The sequence below is a fragment of the Oryctolagus cuniculus genome, chromosome 3, assembly GCF_964237555.1.
Source record: "Oryctolagus cuniculus chromosome 3, mOryCun1.1, whole genome shotgun sequence".
NCBI lineage: Eukaryota > Metazoa > Chordata > Mammalia > Lagomorpha > Leporidae > Oryctolagus > Oryctolagus cuniculus.
Window position 1 is genome coordinate 67,896,199 of NC_091434.1, and position 17,472 is coordinate 67,913,670.

At 50.5% G+C, this 17,472-nt stretch overlaps 1 protein-coding gene and 1 long non-coding RNA gene across 7 annotated transcripts in view; one reads left to right on the plus strand and one right to left on the minus strand.

Moving 5' to 3' along the window:
• Positions 1 to 17,472, minus strand: part of MAP3K20 (mitogen-activated protein kinase kinase kinase 20) — a 174,857-nt gene that overhangs the window by 28,318 nt on the left and 129,067 nt on the right. For 3 of the 6 annotated variants that reach the window (XM_008258756.4, XM_008258754.4, XM_017342939.3), the window contains exons 12-16: positions 8,100 to 8,144; positions 6,389 to 6,419; positions 6,152 to 6,291; positions 2,281 to 2,343; positions 956 to 1,048 (exon numbers count right to left, since the gene is read on the minus strand). In XM_008258756.4, coding sequence (XP_008256978.1) covers positions 956 to 1,048; positions 2,281 to 2,343; positions 6,152 to 6,291; positions 6,389 to 6,419; positions 8,100 to 8,144 — 372 coding nt within the window. Of the gene's footprint in view, positions 1 to 955; positions 1,049 to 2,280; positions 2,344 to 6,151; positions 6,292 to 6,388; positions 6,420 to 8,099; positions 8,145 to 10,959; positions 16,721 to 17,472 lie in introns of those variants that run through there. The other 3 variants (XM_070070686.1, XM_008258757.4, XM_051849412.2) reach the window with 2 other exon arrangements.
• On the plus strand, positions 7,229 to 8,848 carry LOC138848979 (uncharacterized). The gene is made up of 3 exons (XR_011387258.1): positions 7,229 to 7,565; positions 7,996 to 8,184; positions 8,642 to 8,848. It is a non-coding gene; the product is annotated as an uncharacterized lncRNA (long non-coding RNA).

Sequence of the window (17,472 nt, forward strand, 5' to 3'; positions counted from 1 at the left end):
GTATACAGCCCCAGGGGCAGCTCCAGCCCGCACAGCAACTTCTAATCATTCCCAACCACTGGCTCCCTGGAATGCCTTGGAGAAAGCATGGTTTATTAACAAAGGCCAGGTGCCCAGCTGAGCCCATCCCAGCCTCCCCGGAGCAGCCAGACCCGGGTTGTGAGGAACCGTGTTTATAAGACCCTGTTGCTTCTTCCAAGGAGAGTTATAAACAGTGCAGTAGCTAAGAGCTTGGGTTCTGCAGACAGAAAACCTGTGCCCAAGCCCTTACTCTACTACTTGCTACCAATGGAACCCGTGGACAAGTTATTTCACCTGCAGGAGCCTCGGTTTCCTCATTTACCAAACGGGGGATGGCAGCATTCGCACCTCAGTACTGGCACACAGCACGTGGGCCATCTGTTCTGCTTATCATTAGCCGTCTATGGCATTCTAAATGCCACCCACCTGCGCTGACTCCAACACATTTGCTCCCTAGGCCAATTAAATGTCACTTGAAGAGCTAAAGGCTGATGGAATGCGCGCTGGTCACACCGGCTGGTAACTGGGGTCGCCATCTTGCCTGCAGTTCCATTCTCGGTGCTCTTTTTATGAAACATTCCCTTAAAGAGACAGCAGACAGGTGGGCACCCCGTGACTGCGAGCAGTGCAAATGGTCACAGGGTGCCCACCGCCTGCCCTGGTGCCTGTGCCCCACTGAGTTAGCTCGAGGGCGTGGGCGGCCCCACACAGGATTGTTCAGCTGAGCCAGAAAACCCCCAGTCTGGGTTACAGAGGCAGCTGGCAGCCCAACTGCTAAATGCCATTTTATGAAGCCTATAAATTTATTCAGAATCGTATCCACAGCTGGTGTGAGGGGTGTGTGTGTGTGTGTGTATGTGTAAGAAATCAGAGTTAAACAGAGATAAAGTGAAGTAGACACAAATTTACCCAAGAGATTTAAAGTGCCATTTACCTGTGGGCCAGTTCCTGGTTTCAAGTGAAAACCAAAAACCAGTTCCAGGTTCACGATTTTTTCCTCATTCTCTTCAGGCCCACCTCCCGAGTCCTAAAATGCAAACGAAGCACCATTGATTCTAGCTGGTGTCACTGTGACTTCTTGTGCAAAGGAGAGGAATTCTCAGCACTGGTTTGTTCCATGTCGATCAGCTGCTTAAACTTTTGGCTGGTTTGGATCAAGCTACAGGTTACAAGTACTTGTAGCAAGAGAAATGACACATGAGGCCTTAGAGAATGTTGCCAAGTGACCTCTCGCATGCACTCGACTGTCTTCTGTTTCACAGTCCTCGTGCGTGCTGCAGTTCTCCCCTGGGAATGCACTCTCCACCTGGGGATGCACCGAGACTTCAGCAGCATTTTCATGCCACTCGAGGCAGATACTTACCAGCTGTTCCCAAAGAGGGATTCTGAGCTCAGGCAGCAAATGTGGACAGAGGACCGAGCAGGGGGCAAAAATGTACCTTCGGGGATCTCACCATGCAGCACCACTGCTGCTAGCGACTGAGTAGGCCTCTGCATTAATTGCAAGTTTCTGCTTTTTCAGCAAAGCATGCCCTATTCCTTTAGACTCTATTCAAAATAGTATGTTAAATACAGCAGTCCCGCTTATGCAGGACTTTGTTCTCCATGGTTTCAGTTACCACAGCCAACTGCTGCCTGAAAACATGGAGTGGAAAATCCCAGAAACAAACAGCTCATAAGTCTCACTTAACTTTGATCACACTCCATTGTTTCAACTGTTCTGTTTTATCCCTGTTGTTAACGTCTTCCTATGTCTAATTTATCAGTCAAGCTTTATCATAGGTATGTATGTGCATCTGGGCTGGGATCCACCGAGGGTCTTGGAGTTGTAGCTCCCATGGATCAGCGAGATAACTGTATACATTTATGGTTGCTCCAATAACAAATCCCTCACACTCCGATGCATTCGATTATCCAGAGTGTTGCTGTGTGAATTCCTTCAGCGACTTACAGAGAAAGGCTCCTGGGGCCAGGCGAGAGGCCACAGGTCCTCACTGACAAAGCTGGCACTTAGCCCTCCTGCCACTTAGGTGAGACACGGTGTTCTTATCATGAATGCGCTGTTAACATTTCAACTTGTGGGGAAGTGGGGTGTTCAATGTAAACACATCATAAGCTTCAAAGAGCCTTTGTTGGACAGATACAATTAAATTTCACTTCAAATGACAGTTTCCGACATTGGCAAATTTAGGCGTGGATGCAACAGGTGCGTGTGTCAATAAAAGTGCATTCTCTCAGTAAGACAAAAACTGTACTTACCTTAATGAGCGGTGGGAAGTGAAACAGGTTCAGGTAATCATGGGTCAATTTCTCAATGGCTGACTGTAAAAACAGAGTCACATGACCTTATTAATGACTCAGTAATACCAGGAGAGGATTAAAATTACCAGGCACACATAAAGGCATTCTTTCTTTACATGGTTCATAAAATCCCTGGGGGATGTTACTATCCATCACCTGTGGAGCATAAACCCGATTTCCAATGTAGAGTGGTGGTTTGCAATTAAAGGAACGGGATATTGTAAAGACGCTAAACCTCAGCCTGAGCAATACACAAAACCCTTCTTCAAACAGCAGTGGTGACAAGTCAGTGTGCTGCTGTACCGACTACAGCCGTCTCTCCCAGTAACGGTGGGAAAACAACGAAGCACACGGACAGGCCACGCAGGAAGACTGAACTCTCCCTAACGGATTTAGTGTGTTGTGCAGGTTTTTCTATGAACCCAACAAAACCCAAATTGTAAAGGAGGGCAATTTAAATTGAGACTTTTTGGGATACTCAGACATAATTCAGCTTTTTCTGTGAATGGATCATGCGTAGAGGGTATAAAAGTGGCAACCTGAGCGAGATCAGATTTTTTTAAAAGCAAAACGTAAGCTCTGCTCCCGATTCCAGCTTCCTGCTAATTGCGCTCGGGGAGGCAGCAGGTCATGATTTAGGTGTTGGGTCCAGGACTGAGTTCTCCTCGCCCTCGCCCTCTCTCGCGGAAGCTTGTCCGGACCACTCATGGAGGGGCTGGGTTGAATGGCGTGCACCTGGGAGCTGCACTAGCTCTGGCAGGCCCTCTAACAGCAGCTCCAGCCTAGGCTGGGTGCAGGGTGGTCGCTGCGCTGACCTACCCTCTAACAACCGGCTTTCCAGCACCTGCATACCTACTACTCCCCACCCTCACCCCGAGCAGGCAGATGCTACCCTTCCCCAACATCTCTCCACTTCCAATCCAACTCCCTGCCAATGTGCCTGGAGAACCAAGGGAAGATGACCCAAATCCTTGGGCCCCCGCCACCCACGTGGGTGACCTGGAAGAAGCTCTGGCTTCCAATCGGTCCAGCTCCGGCCACCGCGGCCATTTAGGGAGAGCACCAGGGATGGAAGAGCTGCTTGCTTGTGCTCCCACTGGCTCGCAGTCTCCCACTTCCGGGACAGGCACTCCCCCCCAACTTCCTCTTCTCTCCCCTGCGGGGGCTCTTGGCCCTTGCTGGCCTCCCGCATGCCCTCTCCCAGCACCGCAGTGCAGCCGCGGCCCTGACCGTCCGGGAGGTGCGTTCCTGGGCCGGGAGGATGTGGGGCTGTGCCTTCCTTCTAGCATCTCTTCAGTGGGAGAGAGTCATACACCACCCAAGGAACCATTTCCAGGGGGCCTGCTCCCCGTGCTGTACGGCCGCCCTCCACCTAGTTCCAGAATTCTTTCAGGGAGCTAGGCCTCCTCCCCCACAAGCCTGGTCCCGCCACCTGTAGCTCTGGCTGGGCCTGCTCTCTTGGACCCCGGTGTGAGTGGCAGGTGGTGGGCAGCCTGTGGCGCTCTCTTACTTGTGCGCTTTTGCTTCAGGAGCCAGGCCTCACTCTCTCCCTTGTACGCCCTAACTGGGTTTGCAGAAATCTAGCCTCTCCTGACAACTCCACTGGAGACTTCTAGAAGGGAGGTGTGAGAGGCAATTCTGAGCACTCCCCCCAGCTGCTCCCCCGCCAGGCGGAAGTCCTAAGCCTGCACGCTCTGGCCCACCTGTCTGCTACCGCAGGTGAGTTCACCTCCCAGCCGGTTCCTATTCTTCCCTACATTCTCTCCTGTTTCTCTCTTAGCTCCTGATTCTCTCCGTCCTTTCTAATTCCTACCTACATTCCCAATTCTGCCCTTCCTCTGTAACCCCAAGGCTGCGTACTCCACGAAGTTCTCCCTTTCCAGCTCCCTCTGGGCCCCTCCCAAGCCAAGGGAATGAATCAGCTGCCTGCGGGAAGCTGCATGCCCGTGTGCTGTTTCCTGGGAAGTAAATTCCTCCCCGGGACCCTCCTTGAATCTTCACAGGCCCACTCTTGCAATTAGTAGGCGCTCATTGAATCTGCTGAGTAGTAACCAATACAGCTGGACACGGCTTGCCCTAATGACACAGCCAGTATTTAGGGGGACCCCTCCCCCAGCCGGACCATCCTGGGCCAAGTCAGGGGATACTCAGTGATTTTGGGTGAGTCGTTACAGCTCACCACCCCCTTTCACCATAACTGGTTCTTTTTCAAAGACAGCACAGGAGAAGGGGGGCCCATCTTATTTGGTCTCTGCCAAATTGTTCAAGATTCACAAACTTTCTTTTGGGATTCTGACATGGCTTTCCAGGGCAGATTTGCACACGTCCAGGTGGAGCTCAAGTTCTTTGCCAGCCTTTGAGATATGTATCTTAGACAAGTTATCCTGCCCCGTGCACAGGACAGAAGAGATGGCAAGGCCCAGCTTTCTGTCTGGGGGATGGTGTCTGGGGTTAGTGCCTGGCCGTTATGCAGAGGGTGCTAAGGGCTGTAAGGACGGATCCGTGCACGGATCTCAGCTCTGCTGAACGCAGCGAAAACCTTCTCTTTGGCCCTTATTGGGGATTTCTCTAGGAACGCCAGCGTGAGCAGCTCTGAGGAGAGGGGAGAGGCCTTTGGGGAGATGTGGATTTGGGCAGGAAGTGCTTTCTCTACTTTTCCTTTTTTATTCTTTTCTCTGTTTAATTTTAAAATTTATTTTCATATTATTTGAAGAACAGAGAGAGACACAGAGAAGAGCCATCTTCCATCCATTGGTTTACTCCCCAGCTGCCAGCAAGAGCCAGGGCTAGGACAGGCCCACACTGGGAGCCAGGAACTCAGTCGAGGTCTCCAACATGAGTGACAGGGACTCGAGTACTTGAGCACCACTGCTGCCTCCCAGTGCATTAGCGGGAAGCTGGATTGGAAGCAGAGCTGGGACTCCAAGCCCGGCACCTGCATATAGGACGTGGGCATCCAAGCGGTGCCCTAATTGCTGTGCCAAACCCCAGCCCCCTCTCCTTTCTAACTTGTGCACACCCCTCTATCCACCCAATCTCTCTCTTGAAAGAGACTGAGTAATAACAATGTCCACACAGATGCAAGCAATTCTTATTAGGTTTAGTAACGAAACGCGAAACCCCAAAACAAACAAAAACAGATCTGGTTGCTAAACTGCCAAAAGCAGCAATGACCACATCCCTGCCCCAACCAGAAGCTATGGTAAGCCTGAAGCTTCAGTGGACCAGCTGGGCTCTCCTGGGCAGGAGGGTGATGACAGCGCACAGAGGGAGGCACCTGTCCCCAGGCACAGCCATGATGACTGCAGATTCCACACACCTTCCCATCACAGGTTTCCGTTTCACCTGGGTCATGGGTCATGTGCAAGTTCCAGGACCTGAGGGGTCTCTAAGGGGCGCCGGGCCCTGCAGTGTTACGGGGAGTGGCTGCCTGCTATTCCAGGCTGTTCTCCAAGCACCGCACCCCCTTTCTTTCAGGTCTGCACACTAGGCCTCCTTCCACACTCAGGCCTCTCCCTGGGGACCCCCTCCCTTTGCCTGGCTAACACCCACCCCTTCCTCATCCCAACCCCACCTCCTTCGTGGCCTCTTGCCCAGTGACACCTGTCTTCTCCACCAAACCTGTGCCTTCCTGATTGCACAGGGGTGACGTCTGGGTATATCCAGGTGGGTTCTGCTGTGCCAGGGAGTGACCTTGGCGCTGCATTTGGGGGGGGGGGGGAGTCAGGGTCCCATGAGGACAGCAAGCAGCACAGCCCAGAACCATTGATGGGCCACATGGCAGGTGCTCCACCAAGACGGGCCGATGGCGCCTCCCGCTCCAAGGTACCTTTAGATGGATGATATGCCCCTTGGAGACAATGCCCATGTCTTTCAAGTCTTCTTCCTCCAGAAGGAGCAGCCGCTTCCCCGTGATGTTGTTCTCCTTGAACAAGCTGGCGTACACACTCATCTCTACACAGGAGTCGCCTGGAGGGAGCAGGCGGGAGGCAAGACAGAGTCAGCCGCCGCCACAGCCAGCGCAAAGCTGCCGCCGTGCGTTAAGAAGGGGAGTCATGCCACTTGCCTTTTGTGACGAGCTGCTGAACCCAAAAATACTGTGGAAGAGAGGACAGATTTGCTCTTGAAGATTCACACACAGTCAGTGGCCAGTCATAACACAGTACAACACACAACCCGCAATGGGTCACGATAGCCTTAATTCCCGGCTCAGCCCACGAAGCTAACACGGAGCAGTTTTTCTCTGTAGATTTAGCGTCTCACGCTTTCAAACTAGAGCCCTCCCTCCCTAGGGGCCGGTGGACGGATGAAGGGCCTGGGGCTTTCCTCCTGCTTTTGAGGGGAGTGCATTTTAAAACCCTTTCCTGAGGGTTCTTGGGATGGGGTGTTTCCACCGATGTGCCAGTCGTCCCCTTCGAGAGGGGACACACAGCAGAGCACAGAGACATGGACAGAATGAGCCCGTGGCATGAGGGAGCCATGTGGCCCTGCAGTGGACTGGGTGTGGCAGGAGGCTGGGCTCAGGGATCCCTGCCCCCAGGATCTCACCTGAGCACCGGTGGTCTCTCCCACTACCAGGGTGAAGGCACACAGACAAGAAGCCTGACTTGGTCCCTCTGATTCTCGGGGTGTAGGGGAGGGGGAGGTCCTCCCCACTGGAATTTTATTTAAATGGCCTGGAAGCCACCCAACCTCAGAACCAAGCCTAAAAATAACCGTTAGAACCCAGTGCTTTTGTAAAAATGTCTTCTCAAGTGAGATGGGCCAACTTGGCCGCTGGGGATAAAGAGATGACATCCAGGCCCGTGGTAGAGGAGAGCCCAGATCCTCTCTCCACGTGAAGCAGGGCTGGCAGGGGAGCTCGGCCGCGGGCTCAGTGAACGGGAAGGCACAGAGGCAACTGGCACCATGTTTCCTCCTTTGCAGAAGCCAAAGACGTCCGCTGACGCTGAGGGTGTTTCATTTCACAAGAACTCAGAGGGCAGAGAGGGACATGCCCCGGCCTACAAGTCAGGATGGGCTGTGCAGACAGGCCTTTGGGAGTTTCTGGAAGGGAGTCAGTACCTGTGGTACCTGGCCTGTTCCCTGGGGTGGGGCCCATATCCGCTAAGACTGGCGCCGCATCGTTTGCCTTTTCTTCGCTTAGTGCCAACCCTTGCATTGTAAAATGGACTTGGACAGGCCTAAGTCCCTGAGGTCTCTGATCAGGAATTCTCAGACCTGGCTGGTCACTAAGGAAACAGGTACGGCAAAGCGGGGAAGGGGGAGCATTCCTTGGGTTTGCTGCCCATCGGGCAGAGGGCGGGACTTCCTTTGGACTAAACAGGCTGCAGAGACTGGCAGAGGGAGGGTGGCAGGTCCAGGCAGAAGGAGGCCTAGTTCAGGGATGCCTGGCACAGCTCTGCCAAGATCCCCACGGTTCTCCACCGTGGTTCAAGCCCACACTTGGCACGTTAGGACCATTAAGTTCAGTACTTTTTCAAGTATGTTTACTGGGCACCCTGGGTCACTGTTTACTTTGCCAGTGGTGTTTATTGTACTCTGGAATACTTCCAGAGCGAATGGGCGAGACCCTCTTATAAGCCTGGAAGAGCTACTTGCTTTCCTCTTGAGGCTTTGTTTTCAATCATTATTGCATTCAAAACTTCAAAAATCGGAATCTGTCAACTTCAGTTAGACCTTCCTAAGGAGCAAACCCCTCTAGCTGCATTTTAAAGTACGTGGACTAATAGAAGAAACACCTGCCCAGCTCACATGAGGCATCAATACAAGCTTACCACGTCGTCTTCGGTCCACGCGCCAATCTCAAAGGAAGGCAGCAGCTGCGTGGGAAATACGAATGAAATGAAAAAAAAAAAAAAGGTAACATTATCATTTTGGGGGGTTTATCCTCTTGTGTCACTCTTAGCTCCCAGCTGCTGCTCTGGCCTTATTCCTCCTGCGGGGCAGGTGGACAGGAAAACAATTTTCCTGAACTTAAGAGGAAATGCTGAGTGCTTAAAGGATCTCTGAACCTAGCAACTGGGAACGCCACCGATCTCTCTGAAACAGTCCATGGTACTTCGTGAGCTGTTTCAGGAGGGACTTCATAGAATCTGGCATATTCCTTGGTTTTACATCCCACAGCAGGGCCTTGGTGGTCAGGAAATTGTTGACATCCACCAGAGAGCAGAGCTTTCCTGGGAATTCTCAGGGTGAGGGTCGTCTGGTTATTACTGACAACTCTCAAGCTGCCACTCGGGAACCAGATGCCCCACCACGACCGTTCTCACGGGTGAGTGTGAGTGTTTAAATGTCTCACTTGCATTATCTTTCCAAGGCCCATGGAGGAAGGATGCGTGCAACGGGCACTGTTCCAGGGCACTCAGACTGCAGACTCGCGCTCACTGAAACAGACGAAGTCCCTCGTGTCAGGTGCACAGCGTGGATGAAGCCTTTCACAGGGCACGTCTGCCCACACCATTCTCAGAGACAAAGAGCCCCTCGGCCGTCATCTAAATAATAAATGCTTACTTAAGTTGAAAAAGTTGGTGTGGCCTCCGGGTTGAATTAGAATTTGATTTGATGGAGTCATTAGCCTTTAACTAGCTGAACTTGTCAAAATGTTTGGATGGCTCATGAGAGAACACGGCAAAGTGCCATTCAGCCTCTTACAAATCCTATTTTCTTATGAGTGAGATGGAAAAAGAATCTGTATTTGGCTGCTTTTATGATTTGTATTAAGAACCAGAGGATGGTGGGTGAATCTCTCTAATCTGTATTCATTTTCTAAGTACATGCTCCAAACTCTGCTAGCAAAAAAAGACAGTGCCTGTCTTCATGGAGCTTTTTAACTTAACTAGAGGGTGGAGCGGGTACGGATCATACACGGGGGGGCCCAAGGCCACCCTCTCAGTTGATTCAGTACCCTGCAGACAAGAGCTGGTCAGTTTTTGTTGACCAGCTTTGCAGAATGGATAAAACTGAAGGGTGCTCTTACTAAAATCCTCAGCTCCCTGGCAGAGGTCAGTGCCTGTGAGTAGACTGAAGACTGGGGTCTTCACCAAGGGTTTCCCAGCAGAAGACAGAGGAATGAAAGGCACAGGGGCTTGAGCAGGGCACCGCGGGGCAAGAAGAAGACAGAGGATTCCAGATGGAGATGCAACCAGGCAAAACACTGGCAGTGGTAGGAGCTGGGGCAGGGCAGGGTAGGGGTGGCATATTCCCCTAACTGGGCCACACAGGCAGTGAGTTCATTCTGGAGAGAAGGGGACAGGAGGTGGACTCTGGGTGGTCAAGCAGAACGTTTCGTAAAAGACCCCCTGGCTGGGGGCCGATGTGCTGGTGTAGTGGGTTAAGTCACTTCCCATTTCCAAAGTGCTGGTTTGCGTCCTGGCTGCTCTGCTTCAGATGCAGCTCCCATCTAATTTACCTGGGAAGATGGCGGTGGAAGATGGCTCAAGCGCCTGGAGCCCTGCTACCCATGGGGGACACCTGCATGGAGCTCCTGGCTTCTGGCTTTGGCCTGGCCCAGCCCTGGCTGTTGAGGACATTTGAGGATTGAACCAGTGGATGGAGGATCTCTCTATCTCTACCTCTCTCTGTTGCTCTGCTGTCTACATAAATTAAAAAAAAAAAAAAGCCCACTGGTTACAATAAACAGGACCATACAGTCTAAGCACCACAGACAAGTTCCAAGGACATGCAGTGTGCATGGAATTGTCATGATGCCACATATGCTCTGCTGCCCCCTGCACTTGGATTCCCCAAACGGCACAGCCCCCTGGCTCCCCTGAGGCATGTAGGTGTTGCCAAGAGCGCTCACCTGCTTCATTTAAGTGGAAAGAAGAGAGACTTGAGGAACAGAATCTAGAGCTGAACTGGATCAAATGAAGTGCATGACAAGCTTTATTTCTTCCCCGGGCAGCTGGATGCAGCTGCAGGATCATGTCACTCCCTTCTTCCCAACAGCAGAAGCGAGTAAGAAGGGACTTGTTGATTAGTTCAAGAAACAAGAGGCTGAGTTACACAAACATTTCCCAGCATCAAGGCCGCCTTTTACAGGAAGCAAGGGGGATGTGCAGCATTTTGACTTTTATATAATTCCCAAATGTTGTGCTAAACCAAATTGGGAATTAAGTATTTTTGATGAGAACAGAGGTTGCAAATGAAGCAACATCTCTGGCTTGAATGTGCACAGGAGAGCAGTTCTCTCCCTCATCTGAGGATGGCTCATCAGCAGGAGGCCAGCCGGCCTGGAGTCAGCCTGGCACTCACTCCAGCAGGGTCCTTTGCACAGGCTCGCAGAGATCAGTGAGCGGAAGGCTGGAGCTTGGCGCGGCTTCCAGGCGGTTTGCATTTGGCAAACCAGGGACGGGAGTTAATGGTCTCCAGCCACACAGAGGCTAGCAGTTGCCTTTGTTTTCTGCACCTTGTTAACATATCAGTGCTAGGCCCTGGGATCAGTTCTAAGCCTTTCTTTCTTTCTTTGGGGATTAAAAAAAAAATCCCTCATGACTGCCCCACCACTTTACAAATTCATTATTTACACTCCAACTGACTTCAGGGGGGAAAAGTGAACACTTGTGCGTGTGCCCGGATGACGCCGATTCCGACCTAAATGATGTCTTATGTACACAGCAACACATAACAAAGGGATTTACTGTCAAAACGTTTATTGCAAAATGGAGTCTTAGAACAAAGGAGAGCAAAGCGAAGTTCACATCAAAACGAAATGTATGACACCGACTTGGATCTCTGAATACATTGTGGCCTTGGTGCTGGAATTAGCAACTTCCAGCCATGAAGTCAGTAACTCAACGGTCTTAGCGCCTAAGAGTAAAGCTTAAATCTTCCATACAAACACGATACAGGATATGTGGCCTAGGACTTGCTCAGAATAACATTGCAATCGAGTAACTGAGAACAAGCTTTTGTTAAAACACACGCACGCGCACACACACAAAATAAAGTGATAATGCCATCTAGTCAAAGCTCACACTCAAAAGATATAAATATTTCCTATTATTTAATACAAAATTTTTAAGAGTGCAAAAGCGGTTTGTGCAGTGTACCCTATCTGACAATAAAAGATAAAACTATTCTGCACACAATATAAAATAACTCATGTAGGCGCTTGAAACTCTGGTTTTGGAGTAAATAACCACACGCCAGAAAGCTCCTCTTGGGCAACAGAGTGCAAAGGAGGCTGGGAGTGTGCGGCAGCCGGGCTGGAGGCCCAGAGAGCCCGGGACTCACTTCCCGTCGCAGAGATGCTGCAGACAGCTAGCCGACTATGCTACAATCAAAAAAATACAGCAGATGCCTCTCCCTGGCGGTGCTTAAAGTCGAAAAGGAAAACAGTCTTACTCCCAAGCAGCAAAAGGTGCCTGATTATAGAAAGTACGCTCTGTCATGTATTTGGTATGGTGAGACTGCTAGTTTGGAAAGCCTAGTCGAACAAAAATCCAAAGAGAGCACGAATATTTAACTCAGAACCCAAGTTCCCAAGTTCTCTTTGACAAAGCGCTTACCACTCCAGTGACAAGTCTGAGACACAAAGGGATGGGCAGAGGCCGGTGATGAGGGGTCTTCCTGGATCTCCCCCACCCCCTTCCTCACCTCCGAAGCTCTCATCAAGTGTGAATACCTCAGCTGCAAACTGCCACCAACAGCCCTCAGGAACAAGCTCTCTCCACTGGTAAACTGTGATTCTGCTTTAAAAACATGACTGTTGGGAAAGAGGAGCCTTTGAAGGTCCTCTGGCTACTTTGCAGAACTGTAGTGACCTCAGTGAGTTTTCTTATTTTGTATTTGTTGTGAAGTTAGCAGGAGTCTCCCCTGTTTCATGACACTTCCTCCAGCGTTTTTCAGGGGGAAAGAAACCACTTCTGTAAGTGGTGATATAAGACAAAGCCACAGCGGCACAAAATTCACAATGGGTATTGTGGCAGTTCTAAAGAAAACCCAGCTTCTGACTTGAGCCATGTTGTGGAACTCTTTCCCCACGGAGAAGGGACGGTGCTGCGGGTGTGGTGGACTGGGTTGGGACTGTCCATGGCACGCAGGAAGTTGTCAATTTTTGGCACTAAATGCTGCCCCAGTCTTGGTGACAACCAAAAAATGTGCCCCAGCCCTCCCAAACCCTGGTAACAGAACTACCCGGCTGAGAACTGGTTTTTATCAAACCCTGCACAGGGGCAACCTTGCAAGTGAAGAGGGATGGCAGGTGTACGACGCCCCCAGGCATGACCACAATTTAAGGTTTCAATTCTTATTCTGCAATCTCTCAATTTCTGCCATTTCTCTTTAACTCTTCTCTTACTACAGGTACAGTTTTGTGTAAGTCGGGGAATGGGAACTAAACCCAACAATGGAAGTTTGCCATTTCAAACAGATAAGAAGTGAATCGGAAGCTGTACAAACAGCATCATTTTTAGAATTCTGCATACGGCCAATTGTTTTTTTAAAAACTAGGAAAACAGTCTAAAGTCTTCTAAGTAATCTTTATACACAGAGAGCAGTATAAAGTTTTGTTTGGATGACTCAGATGTCAGGGCCTTTTTAACATTTTCAGACCACTACAAGGTAGAATAGCCTATGTTACATAGTCAGGATCCACAGCTCGGTTCTAAGCTCCTCCCTGAGGCCCATTCTGCTGTATCTGAGCTCACAGCTGCTGCAAGGTTGAGTCCTGAGCTACGGCCCCTCCAGAAGACAGCAGCAGTTACAAGGCGAGGGAAACCCTGCCTAACTACCGGTCAATCTGGCTGTAGGCAGAGTCCTGTTGCTTTTCTCTTTTGGTCCTGTTGGCCTATTTGGATGTTTTACTAATGCACCAAAACTGTTTTTGAGCAGATGGATTTCCATGTAGAGTTAAAAAAAATGCCTTGCCCAGTTTCATCGGGCTTCTATGTTGCGAATGTGTCGCTGACTACTCTGACACGAGTGGCAAGGTTTACGTTTTCACATCAAGTGCACAGATCCCGTAGCTCGTGGACACCACTCACCATCGCAGCTCTCTGCTTCCCCGTCCGTGAGGCTTTTCCTGATCACACGGGCCTGACCCCCGTGCTGTGTTGTTTCTTTTCCCCATTTTTATCTCTCCCTAGCATGTTGAATGATGCATTTGTTGACTGCGGCTCACCATGCACTAGCACATGAGGTCCATGAGCACCAAGACTTTCATCGCGCCAGTCCCTAGAGCAGTACCTGGCACAGAGAAGGGGCTCAGTCCGTATCCACTGAACAAATGACTTTACCTCTGCCAGGAAGAAGTGCAAGAGGCGTGTACACCCCAGGCCTTTGGCTGTCTCCTTCCGGTTGCTGGGCCCTCCTGCCCCAGGGCAGGCTGGGCAGCCAACAGTGGCAAGTCCTGCCTCTGCTCCACTCCAAGATTTTCTGCTAGAGTCAGGGAGCGTTCCTCCGTGTCTGGGCAGGGCCAGGCTGCCTGCCTGCGGGGCGTGGGCCTGCATCTGCTGTGCAGAGACAGGGAAAGCATGGCAGAGCGGGTGTGTGCGGAGCCCAGCTTCCAGCAGAAAAGTACACCTGCACTGGCCTGCAGACGCCTCCGACCAGGTGAGTCTGGCCAGGGCTCTTGGCTTTGCAAGAGCAACAGAACAAATGTGTTTGTACAGCTCACGTTCTAAGAATGTTCTCTTTATCTGTCCTGAAAGCTAGCCATTTAAAATTTCATTTCATGCTATTAAACAAGTATCACTTGAAACTGATATTGAGATTACTGAAACTGCTTATTTTTCAGTCTTTTCACTGGCACAGTTAATGACGTTAAGTTAGTGTCTACTGGTCACTTACCATGGGCCTGGTACTGTATGAAGTGCCTCATACATGCCCCTGCCTATAATACTCGCAACAGTCTTTAGAAGTAGGTTTTCATTTGTCACATGTTCAAGATGAGCATAACGTGGACTCGACAATTAGCCCAGGGCTGTGAAACACCCGGACCCAGGGCTTGGAGCCATGATCAGACTCTGGGTCCTGTCTGCGTCACAAGGCTGTGAAGACTGCTCTACAGCTCACAGCCAAGGCATGCTACCCGTTTACCTCTCTCCAGATAAGCTCGCGCAGCACGCTGGTCACTCAGCTGTAATTCTCAGTTCTCAATTGGGTGAGAGTCAGCAACTCTGCACATTTTTAAGATCAAATATACTTAGAGACAGCGTCAGGTAACATCTGTGATGGTATCCTGTCTTAAAACTTCCATAGAAAGAACCACCAACATACGGGTACTGGTTCAAGTCCTGGCTGCTCCACTTCCAATCCAGCTCCCTGATAATGTGTCTGGGAAAGCAGAGGAAGGTGGCCTAAGTGCTTGGGCCCCTGCACCCATGTGGGAGATCAGGAAGAAGCTCCTGGCTCCTGGCTTCAGACTGCCCCAGCCCTAGCCATTGTGGCTATTTGGGGAGTGAACCAGCAGATGGAAGATCTCTCTCTCTCTAACACCACTTTTCAAATACATAAAATCAATCTTTATGAAAAAACAAAGAACCACCAGAAGCATTTTAGTTTAACACATGAATGAATTTAGATTGGAAAAGTCTTTGTTCTTTTGTCTTTGTTAACTTACAGGTGTTTGTGATTTAATTTTTATTTATTTATTTATTTGACAGAGTTAGACAGTCAGAGAGAGAGACAGAAAGGTCTTCCTTTTTCCTCTGGTTCACCCCCCAAATGGCTGCTATGGCCAGAGCTATGCCGATCCAAAGCCAGGAGCCAGGTGCTTCCTCCTGGTCTCCCATGCGGGTACAGGGCCCAAGCACCTAGGCCATCCTCCACTGCCTTCCTGGGCCACAGCAGAGAGCTGGACTGGAAGAGGAGTAACTGGGACTAGAACCCGGTGACCATATGGGATGCTGGTGCTGCAGGGCATAGGATTAACCAAGTGAGCCACAGCAACGGCCCCTGTGATTTGATTTAAACAGTGTTTGATCGCTTAAGCAGGCGCTGACGAGGACCGTGTGCTAACGACCTGTGCACCAAGGGGCAGCGAGGTTTACAGAGCGGCCCTGGGACTGGCTTCTCTCAGGGCCTCCCCGCTCTGAGAGGGCTCTGGGCAGGCTGGCCTTGGCAAGGAGAGAACCCTTCAGCCAGCAGTTCTGCCCAAGGAAGGACACCTTGCCTTCGCTCTTCCTTTTATAACGCTTATTTTCCTATTTAAATATCTGCATGTACATTTAGAATCCAGGATGGTTACGTGCCTGTGGAAAAGACAACCAGCCACACCCAGCCCCGGCTGAGACAGCAGGGCAGGCGTGGACGCAGCACTCACAGGCCTGCAGGGGTCCCTGTCCCTGTCATGGACAGGCCGAGTCCCCGATGCCACGGCTGGGACAGCTGGCAAAGCCTGCGGCATCTGCTGGTTGGTTTCAAATCAGAGCACTTCTGCACGTGGGCTACTGAGAACACGTGAGGCTGTGCTGGGGGCTACAGGAAACTCTTGCCGTTTAGCTGTTCCTGGGATGACATTTTGCTCTGCCCTTCTCTCAGCTCTGTTTCCTAGTGGCTGGATCTGAAAGCCATGCAGCCATTGCTGACGCCTTAGGGAGCGTTGCCGTAAGAAAAGACAGACACGCTAGGGAAGGATCCGGTGTCAGGGACAGTGAGAGGTGAAGAGCGCTTGCCCCAAATGTTAGCTTTCCCAACCAACCGGATGGAGGAAACCAAGTCAATGACAAACACTGACATTCTCCTTGGAAAGGACAAAGGCAGAGTGTCACCAGTTTAAAAACAGCAGTGTAGAGGACCACAGGTTTCTATAATCAGGCACCGACTTGCTGATTCATAAATACCGCTCTGGTTTAATTCCCCCCACCCCACCCCCGGCCCCGTTTTTTTCTGTAAGCCAAGAAATCAAAAGTGAAACTGATAAAGAAACGACTGTCATTTAAGTGTGTTGGCCTAGACATGCGTGCTGGGTTTTCTGCCTCCTCCACTGGGGTCTGCACAGACTGAGATAGCGAGTTTCTTGCTCTTTCGCTCGTGTCTCTGGACAGTCTCGATTTTCTCACTTGGCTTTCTGCTTTCATTCGCTATTGTTGTCCAGGCCATCCTCCTCACCGTCATCACCGTCATCGTCACCTTCTGACAGGTCAAAATCACTGAACCCCAGGGCCATGTGGACCTTCTTCCCCCTCCTCTTGGATGTGGTTTTGGAGGAGTTCTGCTTGGCCTGCATGTTTATCTGCATCCCCGAGTGCAGCACGGCTCCTGCTCTGTTCATGGAGAAGATATCCCCAAAGCCCATGAGCATCATGGCCTGCAGGCTGGGGCTCACGCCGTGGCCCTCCCCGTTACTCGCGGCCGTGATCTGACAGGACATCTCTGCACTGTTTGACTCCTCTGTTTTAGACTCAAAGTAAGACTCCTCAGACATTCTTGCAGCAGCAAGAGGCAAGAGAAGCTATCAAAAGGGAAGAAAGGACAGAAGGAAAAAGAGAAATTAGGACCAATTCAAATCAGGGGAGCAGATACCACAAAATTAGTTGGCTGTGCACAGGGGGTGAGTGATTAGTGCAGGGGACTATGCGGGAATCACTCGGTGGCCCGGCTCCCGGCTATTTGCCAGCATTTATCGACGACAGGGTCAATCACGACCAAAGTTTGCAGAGCACCACGGTAAGCCAAATTTCAAACGGAAAAGAAACTGCACGTTTTAAGCCTTCATTTTGCTTAAAACAAAACAGCTTTTTAGGATTTCTCTTAATTTCCCCCCATTTCACCTTAGAATCATTTAGCTAACCACTATTTATATGTATGTATATATACTTAAAAGAAATTAAGTAGAGATTAAATCACAAAAATTAAAAACCCTTGTAGAGAAGGAGAAGCTTAGAGGAAGCACAACACCAGGTGAGCAATGGCGATGCCCTCGGGGCCGCGGCTGCCAGTGGCGCGCTGGCGAGGTTAGTACCCGACGCCACACTGCAGGTGAGCCTAGAATGTACTGGTGTCCGCTCACTGTCTCTGGCAGATGTGACGTTACACTGCTTATTCACACCACTAAATAACTGATTTGTGAACAAATTGTAGATTCTGTCTCCAAAATTTAAGTTAAACACAAACACGGAAACTGAGGGAAAGGGAGTGAGTTATCACTTGATGCTGTTCGTTTTCACTGTTCTCTAACATTCAGGTGTCCTTCTTTTAACAGCG